Here is a 19,229-nt window from a genome sequence, read left to right as displayed (position 1 = left end):
GAGACTTAAGTAAGAGAGTTGTGTCATGTTGGAGAGTGAACCTGGGATGTTCCCGGAGAAAAAACATGATGTAAGGCGCAAGAATGTCAAATGATGGAGGTTGCTTAAGGATTCTGGTACAATCCCAAAGAAACCTGTGTCTAATACATCCAGATGCTCAAGTAAGCTGTTGTTAAGAAACTCAGGAAAGGAACCACTAAGGCTGGGATTGGATGCCACATCAAAAAATTTCAGCTTTGGTAATTGAAGTACGGCCCAAGGGAATTCATCTTGAAGCGAACAATTGTAGAGCACGATTGAGCTCAAGGAAGAAAAGTTGGCCATGAAATGAGGTACTGAAGAACTGATGTCGACCCCCGAGAGATCGAGTTCTTCGAGTCCATCTAAATTTTGTACTAATTTCTCCAGGCTAGGACTTCGAAGCTGTAATGGATTCCCTGATAGGTCTAACGAAGACAAGTGTATCAACTGTGAGATTCCAGTGGGGACTTGACCATTGAATCTAGAACGAGAGAGATTGAGGGTTCTTAACTGCTTTAGACGAGAAATCTGAGATGGAATTTGAGATCCAGTAAAGTCGATGATCGCGAGGTTAAGCCTCTGAAGATGAACAAGGTTGAAGAGGGTGCTGCTCGAGTTGATATGGCCATAGAGAAAGCTTTCGCTTAAGTCAAGGGCGATCACGTGGCCATCCTCTTCCTCGTTGCTGCACAACACCCCATCCCATAAACAACAATCAGAAGAACCATCATCCGATGCATTACTTGCGATCTTCCAAGAGTCCAACTTTCGAAACCCGTGGGTTTCGAAATATGCATGAGGAATGGTTTGCTTAAACAGGTACAAAGCCAAACATTCCTCATCATGACTTGATAACGATTCAGTACAAGTAACAATAAGCAACATGGATAGAAAGAGTTTTTGCAGGAAGTTGAAATGCTGGAAGCATGGAGCCATGAAGAAAAGAAGTTTGTCTGATTGTTATTGGATGCATAATGCTGTTTAAACCATGCTTATGTTCAAAATTTGTCCATAAGTGCATATATGAAGCTAAAGAGAAGGTTCATTTAACCACTAAAGTTAACATATCTTAAATAATACCTTATTTATTATAAAATAGAAATCTTTGACTCGGTTTGTGGTTTAATAAAACAAAGGTATTACTTTAACCATCATATTTGAAAACTTTTCTGGTCATCGTTTACCAAGTGAATGTGATTTTAAAATGTTGTATTTGTAGTTTATTATAAAAAAGAAAACTACAAAACCACAAAAAATGCCAAAAAATGCCAAAAAAAAACTCCAGAAAGCGTTCCAAGTTCAATCGACGAAAGCAAGCAGTATGCAACAATGAAAGAAAGCAGCGGGTAGGGTTTAATATTGGAATGAGGGTATTTATGTATTTTAAACACTTTTGGATGGAATGGATTTTAATTCCATCAGATTTACTAAGGAATAATCTCAATTCACACTTTTGATTTAGACAAAAGGCGAAAGCTTTTAAACATAGAGAAGCTATAATGTTTTGTACAATAAAGTTGAAAGGCTTTCCCTTGTGGCCACGGAGGTTCAAATGCGGTGATTCCGAGCTATCTGTAAAGCAGGTGGTCGTCCTAGGATTAGTCTAGCGGTTGGATATCCAGGTTAATAAAAAAAATGTAGCAATGGGCAATAATGACGAATCTTTTTAAGGTGGAGAAACACATCAATCCAACGTCTTTACCCTTTTTTTCTAAGTATATTTTAAAAACAACAATCATTGAAGTAAACATACTTTTAATAAATAAATCGGTCTAGGATGCGATAGGATATAAAGACGATGATAACTTATAAATAAATTACTACTAGTGATACAAAAACGACTATTTACGAAGTGGTGGAGCCACACAATCACAAAGGGTTAGGTGATTTCAGTGTCATCAATCATTTCGATGGGATTGTGATTCATTCGAGATCGATTAAGGTGATGAGACAAATATAAGTGATTTAAGAAGCACGGAGTGCATACTCACAAATGTTGCCCCTATCATCTGAGATCGCCATAATTAAGGCAAGGGTCAAGGAGGCCGCACCTCCTTACGAGGTTCTAAAGGTAGCGCCCCTAGCGGGGTTTCAAGGGGCATAGTGTGATCAGATGTCTGAAATCACCTTGGAAATTACCCAAAGGTCCGTTTGGTTTGCAAGGTGTCATCACCAGCGACGTAGTATGCATCCTTGCTAATTTTAAATTCGTGGTGGAACTAATTTGCGCCTAACTTTGCCGGAGTAACATAAACAAAGTATTACGATTTGAATTTTCCACAAGTTTATATTTAAAAAGCAGAATTATGAATCATTGTTGGCATTTGGCATAGTGGCGTTTTCTTCTTTTTGGAAGGAGAATATATAATATAGAAACCACTTGTTTGTCACATTCCATAAGTAAACTATTCTTTTTTGAATTTTTATATAATTTATATTATAAAAAAATACAAAATTAATCAAAAAATGGTGGACGATGATGGCTATGGAGGACGTGAAGATGGTGGATAATGGTGGTGGTGGAGGCCGACAGTGGTGGAGGAGGTAATTGTAGCTGATGTGGTGGTGGTGGTGGTGGTTATGGGGGAGGTGGAGGTGGTGGTGGCCGACAGTACTAGTGGTGGTGGAGATGGACGGCGGTGGTGGTTGTAGAGGACGTGAAGATGGTAGATAGTGGTAGTAGTAGTAGTAGTATCCCATACTTGTGAGCGATGGTGGTAGTAGTAACCAATGGTGGTGACGGGTAGTGGTTATGGTGGAGGTGAGGTGGCTCATGGTGGTAATGGTGGTGGAGATAAACGGTGGTGTCGGTGGTGGAGGAGGTTGTTGTAGTAAAGGAGAAGATGGAGGTGGTCAATGGTGGTAGTGGTGGTGGTGTCGGTGGTCGATGGTGGTTATGGAGGTGGTGGAAGAGGTTATTGTAGTGAAGGAGGTGGAGGTGGCTGATAATGGCTACCAATGGCAGCGGCGGCCACGACTAGCGGTGGTGACCACTGAAACAAATAGCATATTAAAGTTATATATCAAACGAATGTTAATTAATAATATTTTAGTTTATGTCTCATTTTTTTCCATTTTGTTCTTCCTATTTTGGTGAAACAAGATTAATCCCTTTTTGCCTCATACTGTCTAACCTTGTCCCAGCTCTTATCTATCCTTTCATACAATCAAGATCGGATTTGACTGGTCAATAATTGCAACTTTGACTGATCAAGAATTGTGACTTTAACAGGTCAAAATTTGCGGCTATGCAAAAAATAGAGGGATTAGTTTTGTAATTTTTATAAATAAAAAATCTCACGCAATTATTGACCAGTCAAATCCGATCTTGATCGTATGAAGAGCTAAGATCACTTCTCAAATATTTACCACTTCTCAAAATAACCTATGGCTCTCTCTCTCTCTCTCTCTCTCTCTCTATATATATATATATATAGGGGCACGTTCAAATGAAAACTGTGCATTTCTAAGAAACCATGTAAACCAATTTCGACCAATAGGAAAATTTCATTTTTTTCTAATTAAAATAAATCAATAAGGGTATTTCAGTTATTTACAATATTTTCTATTAAATATGAAAGTTATTAATAAATCTTAATTAAGGAAACKTAATAAAGGAAATTGTATAAATGGTAACATTTAAATATTTAATTATATTATAATATTAAAATTTGAATTTCATATATTGTAATCTTTAAGAATCAGCTAACGAGTCTTGATGAAACAATTGAAGTGTATAATAAAATCATCAAATCGTAGATGAACAAAAAAAATCCASAAATGAAACAGGTTTCATGAACGTGAAACTGGTTCATGTTGCAAATAAATTATGTGAACCGAAACATTTTCATGGTGAACCTGTTGCATTGATTGTGTAGTTGATCCATTTAGTTGGTGAAGAGGAAAATGAAACCGGTGCATTTTTGTATTTGGTGCGTCATGAACTAATTGCATGATGAAACGAGGAAATGATTTTAATTTGCTACAAAATCTTGAAGATTGTAACCTGCTCCAGAATATTGAAGATTGTAAGGCTTAATTAAATGAATGAATCTATCAAATCAGTGGTGAAATAAGAAAATTACTGTACTCGAAATAGGTTTCATGAAAGTGAAACTGGTTCATGGCGTTATTGAGCATGACTAGTGAAACGGTTGCATAATGTATTTGGTTCGTCATGAAATAATTGCATGATGAAACGGGTACATGAAGAAACTGCTCCAGAATCTTGAAGATTGTAATATGTTTTAGAATCTTTAAGATTGCAAGGCTTAAAGAAATTAATGCATCAAACCAGAACTTAAGGAAGAAAATAATTTTGCATGAAAAAAGATTCATGAAAAAAGATTCATGAAAGTAAACTAATATTGGAAGAAAATAATTTTGCATGAAAAAAGATTCATGAAAGTAAACTAATCTTGAAAGAAAATAATTTTGCATGAAAAAAGATTCATGAAAGATCGAGTAGGATGTTACCAAATATTAAATTTTGTTTACCATTTATGCTCTTACTGTTGAAATAAAATAAAATTTTAATATATATATTTTTTTAATTTCCTAAAATGAAGTAAACTAATCTTGGCCATTGATCAAGAAAATGGATGGATGAGATTGATTTACACGGTTTACACAAATGGAGCCGGTTTTTATTTGAACGCTCCTCTCTCTCTCTCTCTCTCCCTCTCTCCCTCTCTCTCTCTCTCTATATATATAAATATATATATATATATATATATATATATCCCTTTGCACACCATTACAATCACAATGCACATGAGCTTATGTTGTGCAAATCCCTTTAACCCAAGAATCAATTATCAAACCACATGTGTTAATTCCCAACATGTATTAATACTGTATCACAATTAACAATAATAATTCAAGATACCAATAAGATAGAACATTAACACTATATCATTTAATCACATATGCATTTCAGCTTAAAATGGTCGAAAAGAAACTCAGCTTGATCTGATAAACAAAGATATAAACTTTAATTGAAATGAGAAATCACAAACGAACACTTGAATCTGAATTAGGTAAGCATGGATCACAATCAAGAGGGATAGACTTAACCTTATCTCTAAACAAACACACAACCAAGGTCTTGATAATGGTCGCACAAATCACTAGATATGCCCAGTTCAACCTGCACAACCCAATTTCTGCCTAAAAAGTTAATCAAACTTAAGATAACACTCATTTCATCAATAGGACAATTATAAACCAACTTTGATCCCAAATTGAGCATGAAGGAAAAATGAGAAAAACTCACAGTAGTGAGTTACGTGACGAGCCGAACGATTTACCGTGCGACTTAAGTCGCAGACTAGGTCGCATGAATCACTGGTTTTCGATCTATTTTCCCTTGCTCTTGGCCTGCAATTCAAAACTCAAACCAATTCAATTTAAAATAAGGATCAATTTGAAAAAAGTGAAACCCATAATGATCAAAAGTGTAATTAGTTTAAAATAAGAACGAAACTTAATATTAAGTGATACTTAGGAACCATTTACCAAATACTTATCTGGTAAGTGCTTATTAAGTTTAAAATGAATATGGGAAGAACCAATAATCTTACCCGGTAAGTAAAGACGACGACTTTTACCACGGTTAACGGTTACCGAGTAAATTATTGTATATGATACCGTTTTGGTGGACTAAAATCTTACCCTGTAAGTAAACAACAGTATTGAATTTTGCCGATAAATTCTTTCTCGGAAAAGTGTTTGGTAAACAGGCCCTTAGATGGACCAAAATTGTAATTTACTCTTGGTTCTTTTTTTAGCAAGTATGCTTGTGCAAATGAAATTAAAGTACCTCTACAACGCATAAGTCATGCATAAGTCATAAAATTGAGTGGAAATGTTATTCGATAGATTTTCTGTATTAAAAAAACAAATTAGAAGGGTACTCGTGCAATATAGCGAGATACATCTTGATTTTAATATTTCATTTTATTCTTTATTTCAGTTGATGTTATAATATGGTCTTATGTGATTTTAAAAAAAGCGATTATATTTTTATTTTTCAATAAAATATAAATTTGAGATATTATAAAAATTTGAGAAAAATATATCGATATTAGTATCAAATTAACTATTTAAAATTCCTCATTTTTTGTGTAAATTTTCAATTCAATTTTCTTTATTGTAATTTAATTTATGTTCAATAAAGAAGTAATTTATATTTGGTTTAATAATAATTTTTTTTTTATAAAGTTAATAATTAATTATTTTGTTAGAACTTGATAATTATCCTAATTATATTTTAGATATTTTATATTTTAAAATAAATGTTTATCCTCTATTTGATTATATTTATCCGCAGTTAGTTACACGAATTCAAACACGAAGCTTAAATAAGTTGTACTTATGCATAATTTACTTGTAATCTTGAATTTAAATAATATGCATCAATATATAGTACTTCATACATAAAAAATGGTTTTTAAATTTTTTTGTCAAATGCTTTATAATGTAGTATAGATATCCAAATTATATCTCAATTTTTTAAGAACGTCTCTAACAACTTGATTTATAAACCTTTGAGTAAATTACAATTTTGGTATTTGGTTTGTTGATTTTTTTAGGTTAGATCCTTATAAAAATTTTATTTCAACAAAGCCCCATACAATATACAAAAATGTTCAGTTTTAGTCCTTCCAACTAACATCTATTAGTTTGCAACAGTTAAATCCCTCACATGCCTTAAATTAAAACACCAAAATCAAATCATAAATCTACCCCTAAAGTTAAAGAAGTCATTCGCACACAAAAAACCAAACAAACTAATAAACCAAAAGGAGCAAATCGAGAGAAGCTCCTTCCAAATTCGGCTCGTCCTGCTGTTGCCAAATAACCACCAAACAAAGATCACAATCGAGAAGGTTTTAGGACCCATAGAAATCCTCCAAAAAAGTAGATCGAGGGGCGTAGCTGATGGATAATAGACTACCCTAAAAGGCTGCAAATGCAGTCGATGCTGGAGACCATCCCCCCAAAGCGGCTTCGGGGTGATGGTGCAATCATTGATTGAAAGCAGACCCATAATCCCCCCCCCCTCCCAAAAAAAAAGAGGCGTCATTAGCGGTGTTGGTTTGGAGAAGAGAGAGTTGTAAGAGAAGACCGAAAGGAGGTTGGTGAGAGAGATAGAGAGAGTTAAAGGAAGGGTGTGTATAAAAAGACAATTATACCCTCATGCACCCAGGAGACGAGGGACTTAATTGTTGCAAAATAACAGACGTTAGTTGGAGGGACTTAACCGTAAGAGGATTAATTTTTACCTAGGAGGGGTTTCCCAATCGTCTTTTATGGGGAGTAGAAGAGGTAGGTTTAAGAGATAAATGAGAAATAAAACAGAAAACCGGGTTTTATTGGTGCTGGGCCATTCCTGGCATCCTGCCCGACGATCTCGCCACTATCACTATAGCGGGCACCGCCCGGATTGTACCAAGACTTCTCCTCTTTTGGCGATCTTGACAACTATAGTAGCCCTATGTCACTATTGCCGGGCACTATAGCCCCGAGAGTTTAACACCATTTTAACCTATTCGGCTCCCTTCCTTGCCTAAATTGGTGTTTTATATTCTTTTTACCTTTTGTAATCTATAAATATAAAGATTATAAAACTGTTGGCTCCATATATTTATTTTGTAACCAAATGAACATGAAAATCAATATTTTTCATTAATTTGAAAACAAATTTCAAAAGTAAAATATATATTATTGTGTGATAAATCGTATTTCTTGATGGAATATATCAAAATATATTTAAAAAAGGAAAAAGAATGCAACACATTTGGAGTGATGGCTCCACCCCTGTCAATACAGAAACCAAAGAATTCGGAGCCGTTTATCTAAACAATTACCCGGTAAACGTTTAACGGTAAGTTTTAACTCTATTTCTTACTTATCGGGTAAGATTTTAGTCTACCAAACGACATCGTATGTAATAATTTACCAGGTAAGCACTACCATGGTAAGAGTCGTCACCATTACTTACCGGGTAAGACCCTCGTTTCGTGACTTCGCTCTTAGTAGGTAAGATTTTTGGTTCTTGTCATATTCATCCGGTAAGGGAATGTGACTTGATAAGCGCTTACCCGAGTAAGCATTTGGTAAACGGCTAACCAAATGCTTACTCGAGTAAGCGCTTACCACGTCATGTTCCCTTACCAAATGATTATGGCACGGACCAAGAATCTTACATGGTAAGAGCGAAGGCAAAGACTCTTATTACGATTAACGCTTACCCGGTAAATTATTATATACAATATCGTTTTGGTAGACTAAAATTTTACTCGATAAGTAAAACGATAGAATTGAATTTTACCGTTAAATGTTTAAGTAAATAGTTCCTTCGATAGAAGACATACCATGTGCTCCGTCTCATAAGACGTTTGTGTCATTTGTCCCTCCGTGGCTCCACCCCCATCAAAACCTCAAAGACTTTGAAGTCTTTCCATAGTTTACTTGTAAAAGTCTCTCAGCTTCGTCTTCTTTTCTATTTCACCACATAATTAACGATCATAATACACATATAAACATTACACATTTACAAACAATTAATCAAACTCAAAGCTTCTTTTCTTCATGGCTGCATACTTCCAGCATTTCACCTTCCTCTTAAAAATCGTTCTATTCACGTTGCTCCTTGTCACATGCACTCGATCATCATTAACCCATGATCAGGAATGTTTGGCTTTGTACCTGTTTAAGCAAAGTTTTCCTCATGCATCAGAGTTTCAAACATTTGACTCTTGGAAGATAACAAGTAATACATCAAATGATGGATCTGATTGTTGTTTGTGGGATGGGGTGGTGTGCAACAACGAAGAAGACGTGATCGCTCTTGAATTGAGCGAAAGGCATCTTCGTGGCCATATCAACTCGAGCAGCAGCCTCTTCAACCTTGTTCATCTTCAGACGCTTAACCTCGCGATCAACGACTTTACTGGATCTCAAATTCCATCTCAGATTTCTCGTCTAAAGCAGTTAAGAACCCTCAATCTCTCTCGTTCTGGATTCAATGGTCAAGTCCCCACTGGAATCTCACAGTTGATACACTTGTCTTCGTTAGACCTATCAGGGAATCCACTACAGCTTCGAAGTCCTAGCCTGGAGAAATTGGTACAAAATTTAAATGGACTTGAAGAACTCGATCTCTCAGGGGTCGACATCAGTTCTTCAGTACCTCATTTCATGGCCAACTTTTCTTCCTTGAGCTCAATCGTGCTCTTCAATTGTTCGCTTCAAGATGAATTCCCTTGGGCCGTACTTCAATTACCAAAGCTGAAATTTCTTGATGTGGCATCCAATCCCAGCCTCAGTGGTTCCTTCCCTGAGTTTCTTAACAACAGCTTACTTGAGCATCTGGATGTATTAGACACAAGTTTCTTTGGGATTGTACCAGAATCCATAAGCAACCTCCATCATTTGACATTCTTGCGCCTTACATCATGTTTTTTCTCCGGGAACATCCCAGGTTCACTCTCCAACATGACACAACTCTCTTACTTAAGTCTCTCTTATAATGAGTTCGTAGGCCAAGTTCCTTCATTGTTAAGACTTTCTGAACTCAATCATTTGGAACTTAGTGGTATCCAATTTGAGAAGAGACGTATGCCTGATTGGCTTGGCAAACTGACAAAGCTTAATAACTTGTATCTGAATCGTATGAACTTAGATGAAATCCCACCTTTTCTTTCAAACCTAACCAAACTTAGTCTTGTCATGATGGAAGATAATTCCATTCATGGTTCTATCCCATCTTCATTTATGAACCCAGTGGCGGACGCAGAAATTTTTTTTGTAGGGGGCACGATATAAAATAAAATAATAATTAACTTCAATTTCATACAAAAATGATAAAAAGTTACCTCTTACAACTGTGCCCTAAAGCATTTACCAATTACCACAAAATTAACCTAAAGCATTTAAGTATTTAACCATTTACCATTTACCATTTATCAATCACCACAAAATTAACCTAAAAACTAAAATACTACTAATTGATTAGAAATTTAGAAGTAGTCAAACTGTCAAAGCAAGGAAGCAACCAAGTAGGCAAGTAGTCTGTATGTAGTCAAGTAGAACACTAGAACAGTAGAACTAGAACTCTAGAAGTAGACAACTAAGAGTCTAAGACAAGTAGATAGTAGTCAATCTGTCAAAAGCCTCAAAGTCAAAGAAACAAAATAAACTTACAGAAAAGAGGGGAGAGCTCGAGAGCGGAGACTGGAGAGTGGAGAGCACACACAGTGACACAGAAGAAGAAGAACAGGCTCGCAGTCGCTGCGTCGCAGCCTCTCCTCGCAGTCGGTAGTCGGCTGTCGGCGTCGGTCGGGCCTCTCCTCGCCGTCCGCCACAGGCCACAGCGGCGACAGCGCCACTGGAAGTCTGGATCTGGATGAGGATGAAGAACAGCTGAACAAGAGAAGACTGAAGAAGAAGGAGTCCAAACCCACTTCACCGCACCGCTGCTTGCTGCCTTGCTGCTTCACGTCTTCAATCACAGATTCACAGAATCACAGGCTCGTTTTGCAAGTTGCAATTCAAAGGGGCCTCCTACCTCATATTGTTGGGGGCCCAATTACATCTTTAAAAAAATTACAAGTAAAAAAAAAAAATTTTGGGCTTTCCTGTTTATTTTTTGTTGGGGGCCCAGGACCCCAACCAGATTAAGCTGCGTCCGCCCCTGTATGAACCTGACCCAATTGAGAGTCATAAACCTTGCAGCAAATAAATTTCATGGACCAATTCCTAGCTCATTTTCCAACTTCAAACATCTTCAACTACTTTCTCTATTAAAGAATGATTTTAGTGGTAGGGTGGACTTGGATATGTTCGTAGGACTCAACCAACTCGATACTCTACATCTCTCTGGTAACAAAATATCATTTGTGGCCACCAGCAACTACACCAATGGCGCCCTACCAGAATTGAAATACCTAGGGCTAACCTCGTGCGATTTGAAGGAATTCCCTGCCATTTTGCGGTTCAGACACAAATTGAACGTCCTATTTCTCAGTGACAACAAAATTGGTGGTCGCGTACCAGAGTGGATGTGGAACAATAATCTTGAATCGCTAGAGATAATTGACGTTGAAAACAACTTCATCACTGGTTTTCATCAACATCAAAATTTTCTCCCATGGGGTCGTTTGAAATTTTTCAACATCGCGAATAATCAGCTACAAGGACGACTACCAATTCCACCACGGACCATGGTTGTTTATGCTGTCTCAAATAACAATCTGCAAGGAGAAATACCACCTTTATTATGTGAATTGAACTCTCTTCTGGTGCTAGATTTGTCTTCTAACAACATAAGTGGAACTCTTCCTTCTTGTTTGGGCAGATTAAGCAATTCCTTGTCGTCGTTGGATCTTAAAAGGAACAACTTTCAAGGCACAATGATGAATACATTTACCCAAGGATGCATGCTGAGGAAGATTGATTTGAGCGAAAATCAAATTGTGGGTCAGGTATCAAAATCCTTGACAAATTGTATCAACTTAGAGTTTCTCTCTCTTGGAGATAACTCTTTCGATGATGCCTTTCCGTTTTGGTTGGGTACTCTTGTGGAGTTGCAAGTCCTCATGCTGGGGTCCAACAGATTTTATGGTGGAATTCAAGGTCCGACAATGGTTATCTCACAGTTTCCCAAGTTGCGGATAATAGATCTCTCCAACAATGGTTTTGGTGGTCCATTACCCCATGAGTACTTCCAAAGTTGGAATGCAATGAAGTCGGTTTATGATGGAAAATCATCTTTTCTGCAATCAAGGTTTCCATTATCAACATTTGAATTTTCGATTGCATACAGGATGACAATAACAAGCAAAGGTGTTAAAAGAGAGTACCCTCGTATTTTGGACATATTCACTGCTATTGATCTCTCTTGTAACAATTTTGAAGGACAAATCCCACAATCACTCCAAGATCTTCGTGGGCTTGAATCACTTAACCTTTCCAACAACCATCTTATTGGTGGTGTCTTGTCATCCTTGGGGAACCTAAAGAATCTTGAATCTTTGGATCTCTCCCGAAACGAGCTATCAGGAGAAATTCCTCATCAGTTGTTGCAACTCGGATTCCTTGCCATTTTGAATTTGTCATTCAACCATCTTCATGGACGCATACCACAAGGCGGACAATTCAATACATTTGAGAGTAACTCATACGAAGCAAATCCCGGATTGTGTGGAGAACCTTTATCCAACGACTGTCAAGATTCAAAGGTGTCAACACCTCCACAAACAAGCAAAAAGTCCGAGTCTTTCTTCCCAAGTGAAAGAGTTGACTGGATCGTGATATTCTCAGGAGTCGGAAGTGGGTTAGTAGTTGGGATTGTTATCGGGAACTTTTTGTATGCAAGGTACAGTGATTGGTTCATTGAGCGGTTTGGTATGAGGAAGGACAAATGGGTGAGGCCACTCCGCAATTGAAACCAAATCCTTTATTAAATAAAAGCATTAATTTGCCTCTTTTAATTTTTAGTAGATGCACACCCTATCCTGTATGATATATGATAGCAATATATTAAAAACTTGCTGGTTTGTGGTAAAGATACAGAAGGTGCCCAGCTTCTAGAAAAAAGGCGCATTTGCCAATCATCTATTCTACTGCATTCCATTCCCCATGAAACAAAACAAGTATGAAGACAAACCCATTTACTTAAAATACAAGAGCATAACAATGCATCATTATTTGCTGTTGTTTTCATCATCTTCCTTCACAATTCGCAATTCACAAACACATACAAGTAACAACTTTACCTGCCATTGCCAATGCCACTACCATCGCCATTGTCATCGCCATTGCCAATCTACATAACTTTTGCTCACCTATACAAAACACAAGTATGATACCATTATAAACGCTAAACTCTCTCCACATCATCCATCGTTGCTTTCGAAGGGGACCCATTGAATTAAATCAGAAAGAGGTTTTTGCAGTCCGATATATTGTGATTTCTGCTGTTTAAATTATATGAGGTCTTCTTCGTCAACAAGCACGAGAATCAAATAATACTTCAATTCACACTAAATTTGTTGTTAATATTGTGGTGTGTTGGCGTCAGTTCATATGGGCTCAGGAACAACTTGATTGGAACCTGTCAATAACATATTGCATATCAAATTTAAAAGTTAAATGGAACAAACTACACCACATGTCTTGACTAAAAATACCAACAGAACAACAATAAAATAATACAGAATGGATGCGACATGCAAATCCAAATGAAGTAAACATATATTAATAGCCAATAGAAGCAAAAGCACTTAAACATACTACATAATCAAATGAAAGATCCAATAGAAGCAGAAGCATGTAATGTTAGCCAACAAAAACAGATAGTGATAGCAAGCTCATGAATTCAAAGGTTAAAGCTTAAAGTCATTGTCTGTTAAATTGTTGAAGCACGAAAGCAATGAAGTAGTCAAACAGATAAATATAGCAACAACCAATAGCCTTTGACTTTGGTACTAGATAAAAAACACAAATAAGGAATAAGCAGTAGTAAAAAACAAAAGGTCAACTTAACTTTTTACATATTATCTTCTCCAATCTAATTAATTAATACATTTTGGCCCATATTTTGAACCGGTCGAGCCACATGCCTGCAAAACACATTAACGATTATTGGGAAAGGTAACAAAGAATACATAAGGAAAGCACCAATAAGAAACCGNGGGGAAGTTGCAGCTACCATGGAACCAGTGGCCGTACAAACCATGAAATAAACCTACAAAACACTTACCATTACTCAATTTAATGAAATTGTTAAATGATAAATACTCAAAACAATCCAAATTAGGATAAGTGGTAAAGAAGATCTTCATCACAACATATGTCCAACAATGCACGACTTTGATCTATGTTGTTGGAAAGATCTCTATATGCAAAAATCAAATTAGCCTAAATCGCAGTGTGTATTTGAATAGATCCTACAAAGAAATTAGCTCAAAAATTTAATAAAACACTAATTATTCTAAAATGAAAAGCATATATGAAAGATAAATTGTGAATAAATAAGAACAGTATGAAAGTTTTAACTAACCCGAAATTTTAGAATACCCTGGAAGCTCTCATTATAGATAGTAATAAGATATCATTTGTGGCCACTAACAACTACACGAATGGCACATTACCAGAATTGAGAATCGTTGGTCTTACTTCATGCAACTTGAAAGAATACCCTGCTTTTTTGCGAAAATGACTGCCTTATTTCTCGCCGGCAACAATATATTCATGGCCTCATACCAGAGTGGAGTTGGAATAACAGCCAAGAAACATTAGAGACCATTGACCTTTCAGACAACTTCATCACTGGTTTTCATCAAAGTCATTATTTTCTCCCATTGGTTCGTTTGAAATGTTCCCTCATTGCAAATAATAAGCTACACAGACGGCTACCAATTCCACCAAGAACGACCGAGATTTATGATGTCGCATATAACCAACCATCTGGAAGGAGAAATACCCCCGTTGATATGTGAAGTGAAATCTCTTCGAATTCTAATTTTATCTTCTAACAACATAACTGGAATTCTCCCTAGTCCTTGTTTTGGCAGCTTAGCCAATTCCTTGGTTGCGTTGGATCGTAATTACAAACAACCTTCAAGGCACAATGATGAATTCATTTACGCAGGAAAGCCCACTGATGAGTATTGATTTAAGCGAAAATCAGTTTGTGGTTCAGGTATCAAAATCGTTACAAGATCTTCATGAGCTTCAGTCCAACAACCATTTTACTGGTCATGTCATGTCTTGTCATCATTGGGGAATCTTGAAGCTTTGGATCTCTCCCAAAACAAGCTATCAGGAGAGATTCCTCAACAGTTGTTGCAGCTAGACTTCCTTGCCATTTTGAATTTGTCATTCAACCATCTAAATGGAAGCATACTCAAGGGGCACACTTGGATACATTCGAGAACAGCTCCTATATACATGGGGAATCTTGACTTGGATTATGTGGAAAACCTTTGTCCAAGGAATGTCAAACTTCAAACCTCTAGAAGCAAGCAATAAGTCGGAGTCTTTCCTCCCAAGTGAAAGAGTTGTTTCTTTTTTTCCTTTTTCTGAATCAATGAAAGACAGAAATGATTGATTTACCCCTCGATATGAATTAAGCATTGTTTGATTCACTCCGTTTGTTTCTGAATTAGATGTCTGAACCATTCTCTATAATACAAGTTTTTAGGGAAGTTCTCACAAGACTAGGATCCTATCAACTAATCCTAATTTTTGGTTATTTATGATTGCCGAGTATTTAGCATGCTTTATCTATAACTAGTTGTCTATTTGTGCAAAGTGACGTGATACATCTCTGATTTTGAAGTCAATAATTCGAACCCTCAGTTTTTGCTTCTCTCAATTTTATTTTTATGGCTTTATATTGTTTTGAATTTAAATCGATTGTATATAAGTTCAATGTTACTATGGCTAATTTACCAGTGAATTGGAAAGAGAATTGTGAGATTACGAGGTTTCGAAACCCACATAATTCATGTAAAGTTGGTCGTTCAAGAAAATCAATTCTGTTAGATAAATCTTGCATTTGGAATCCTAGATCTTAAAGCTTCATTGATTGGCATGGAAAAGTTAAATCGAATTGGAAATTATTTTCTCTCCAATTTGAATGAGAACTTGTTATCTTACCAACATAATGCAAAAGGATGTAACGTTAAATGGAAATCAACTAAAAATATCTACCAAAACCGATGAAAACACAAAAATGCCAATGTAATATCCCCAATCGATGATCAAACGGAAATTAATTAAAAATCAAATAAAATATACGTGCAAACAATCAAACTAAATGCAAAATGCAATTATAAACTAATATGAATGCATGCGGAAAATGCAAAGAACAATGCATATGCATCTTTAGATAGATTTTTTTAATGTATTCATCACATATACACCTTCCTTTAACCTTTTGTTTTACCTTTTCATGATATTTAGCCTTATTATGTTAAATTGTTAATTTCGAACATGTAATTCAAGTTGTTTAAGTATGTATGTATGTTTAAGTCTTTCTTTGTATTTTGAGGAGACATTGATGATAGTGTAATTCGGACCCATAAGTTTTCCTTAGGGGATGTACTTTTAAAGTGTATCAAAGGTCTAAGGTGGTGGTGTTAGGTGAAGCGGTGAGTTTTATAAAGTTTGTGAGGTGTGGTGGTCGATGAGGGGCTGTTTGGAGGAGGGTCAGAGGTGATGATGGTTGGTGAGGGGCGGAGGGTTGAAGGTGGTGGTGGTGGTGGTTGGTGAAGCCGTGAAGGGGATGCTTAGAGGAAGGCAGGAGGTGGTGGCGGTCAGTGAAGAGGATGATGCAAAGATCGGCAGTGAAGATGAGAAAGATTAAAGGGGACGTTTATCAAACACTTGTCCGGTGAGTACTTGTTGATAAAATTCAACACTATCATTTACTTATCGGGTAAGGTTTTAGTCAACACAAATGGCATCATATGTAACAATTTTACCCGGTAAGTGCTAAATGTGGTAAGAGTCATTGCCCTCACATACCGGATAAGACTCTTGGTCCTTGTCTTGCTCTTGGGATCATGAATAACACCATTTCCCCTTTTATTAATCATAAATACCAATTGCACTCAATCTTTTTCATTTTACTAAAAATATTTTTCTATTAATATTTTTTTATTAAAATATTTTTTTTTCTTTTGCATATAAGTATGTACAATTCTTTTCTAAATTGTATAAAAACTTGTTTTTTGAAGTTGAATCATATATTATGTGAATTATGTAAAGATATCTCCATCCTCTTCAATAATACTTTAATGTTGTGTTTGATACATGCGACATGATAGAATAGGACGGAACAAAATTCAAATGTCTCACATTTGGTGCGACATGACACAGCACAAGAACTCACTGTCTCACGTTTAATGCAACATGAGACAAAGATAAGAGCTGGGACAAGGTTAGACAGTATGGGGCAAAAAAAGCTTAATCTTGTTTCACCAAGATAAGTAGAAGAAAATGGAAAAAAATGAGACATAAACTAAAATATTACTAATTAATATTCGTTTGATGTATAACTTCAATATGATATTTGTTTCAGTGGTCACCACCGCTAGTCGTGGCCACCGCCACCATCGGTAGCCATCGTCGGCCACATCCATCTTCTTCACTACAATAGTTCCACCACCTCTACAACCACCGTCGACCATCAACCACTACCATCCATCACCACCTCCAGAACCACCACTGGCCACCGACACCACCACCACTACCACCATTGACCACCTCCATCTTCTCCTTCTCCTCCAATACAACAACCTCCTCCACCACCTTAACAACCACCATCGGCCACCGACCACCACCGTTCATCTCCACCACATAGGTCACCTCACTTCCACCATAACCACTACCCTTGACTACCACTACCTGTCACCACCATTGGTTACTAGTACCACCATCACCGACAAGTATCGGCTACTACTACCACTATCTACCATCGTCGTCCACTGACCACCTTCGTCCATCTCCACTATCAGTAGTACTGTCGACCACCACCACCTCCACCTCTCCCATAACCACCACCACTATCTCCACCACATCAGCCACAACTACCTCATCCACCACTGTCGGCCGCCACCACCACCACTATCCACCATCTTCATGTCCTCGACATCCATCATCGTCTATCAATCACCAATGCCTCTACCTTCACAACCATTGTTGTTGCAACAATCTTTACCGTTCCTTTACCAATTAATAAGGATCTTCCAAACCGAATAAAACATTTGTTTCAGTGGTCACCACCGCTAGTCGTGGCCGCCGCTACCATTGGTATCCATTATCAGCCACCTCCACCTCCTTTACTACAATAACTTCTTCCACCACCTCCATAACCACCGTCGGCCATCGACCACAACCATCCATCGCCACCTCCACAACCACCGTCAGCCATCGACACCACCACCACCACCACTACCACCATTCACCACCTCCATCTTTACCTCCACCACCTCAACAACCACCATCGGCCACCGACCACCACCGTTCATCTCCACCACCATTACCACCATGAGCCACCTCACCTCCACCATAACCACTACCATTGACTACCATTACCCGTCACCACCATTGGTTACTACTACCACCATCGCTTACAAGTATCGACTACTACTACCACTGTCTACCATCTTCACGTCCTCTACAACCACCGCCTTCCATCTCCACCACCACTAGTACTGTTGGCCACCACCACCACCTCCACCTCCACCTCCACCTCCACCTCCCCCATAACCACCACTATCTCCACCACATCAGCCACAACTACCTCCTCCATCACTGTCGGCCTCCGCTATCCACCATTTTCACGTCCTCCATAGCCATCATTGTTATAATCGGGTTTCAGACAACCTGGGTCGAGGTAACCTTTATGTGATTATTAAGTGAAATACGTGATTGACATGCATATTCTTCAATTAAAGTGCATGAATAGTATGTGTATACGTGAAAAAGATGTTATTGTGCATGCATAAGAATATGTATGTACATACAAGGTGAAAACATACATGAATTATTTAATATTTTATTTGAGAAATGGATAGCCTTCGTGTTTAATAAAGGTTGGTTTTAAAAATATTAAACCCACTGTCCAAAGAATTTTATATCATTAAAAACCACTCACCGCCTTTAACAAGCATATAAAAAGAAATTATATGATAAGGTTATCATATCTTGCTTTTGGAAAAGCTTTTGAAAGAAAAAGGGGTGAGAGTGTGGCGGTGGAAGTGTTCTTGAGAAGGTTATTTGCATAAAAGTAATTTGGAGATTCTGTAAACGGTTGAAGAAATTGTTGTGTGTTTGAATCTACCAATTTGTGCTTATTAAGGTGAGTTTTTGCCACTAAAACCTTTATATGATGTTATTTAAACTATTGGGTTTTGATAGTTTTATATTTAGGAAAGGATTGATAAAACTGTTTTCTAACAGTTTAATGATGCGTTTCTATGATTTTGGATTTGGAAACTGTTTTGGGAAAGATAAAGCAGATTTTGCCCTTTTGAAACAGTTTGAGAATTATATCCTACTTTAAGGATTTAATGAGGATTTTGAGTTTGGAAAAGATATTGAAAAGAACTGGTAGTTCTTGTGTTTCAAAGTTTTAAGATAAAACTGTTTTGAAACCATTATTGGTTAAAAACTATAGAGGATATTCCTTC

At 37.0% G+C, this 19,229-nt stretch overlaps 3 protein-coding genes across 3 annotated transcripts in view; 2 read left to right on the top strand and 1 right to left on the bottom strand.

The window, feature by feature from the left end:
* Positions 1-957, bottom strand: part of LOC112506328 (receptor-like protein 7) — a 4,615-nt gene extending 3,658 nt beyond the window's left edge. The window contains exon 1 of the mRNA XM_025110337.1: positions 42-957. Within this exon, the coding sequence (XP_024966105.1) occupies positions 42-957 (916 nt within the window). The remainder of the gene's footprint in view (positions 1-41) is intronic.
* Positions 958-8,616: 7,659 nt separating this feature from the next.
* Positions 8,617-10,436, top strand: LOC112506327 (receptor-like protein 7). Its single transcript, XM_025110336.1, has 2 exons — positions 8,617-9,834; positions 10,233-10,436. The coding sequence occupies exons 1-2, from the start codon at positions 8,617-8,619 to the stop codon at positions 10,434-10,436; spliced, it is 1,422 nt and encodes a 473-aa protein (XP_024966104.1).
* Positions 10,437-10,724: 288 nt separating this feature from the next.
* On the top strand, positions 10,725-12,473 carry LOC112506326 (receptor-like protein 7). Its single transcript, XM_025110335.1, has one exon. The coding sequence runs from the start codon at positions 10,725-10,727 to the stop codon at positions 12,471-12,473; it is 1,749 nt and encodes a 582-aa protein (XP_024966103.1).
* Positions 12,474-19,229: the final 6,756 nt, after the last annotated feature.

This window comes from Cynara cardunculus (assembly GCF_001531365.2).
Source record: "Cynara cardunculus var. scolymus isolate 2C chromosome LG 2, CcrdV1, whole genome shotgun sequence".
In the NCBI taxonomy this organism is placed as follows: domain Eukaryota; kingdom Viridiplantae; phylum Streptophyta; class Magnoliopsida; order Asterales; family Asteraceae; genus Cynara; species Cynara cardunculus.
The sequence above is the reverse complement of the archived record's forward strand: the minus strand, read 5'-3'. Positions and strand labels throughout refer to the sequence as shown.

What these genes read in the sequence shown, in the direction of transcription:
- LOC112506326 (XM_025110335.1), top strand. Translation starts at nt 10,725, where the DNA reads ATGAACCTGACCCAATTGAGAGTCATAAACCTTGCAGCAAATAAATTT.
- LOC112506327 (XM_025110336.1), top strand. Translation starts at nt 8,617, where the DNA reads ATGGCTGCATACTTCCAGCATTTCACCTTCCTCTTAAAAATCGTTCTA. An exon ending in CGGACGCAGAAATTTTTTTT is followed by an intron (nt 9,835 to 10,232) that starts GTAGGGGGCACG and finishes ATAAACTTACAG; the next exon opens with AAAAGAGGGGAGAGCTCGAG.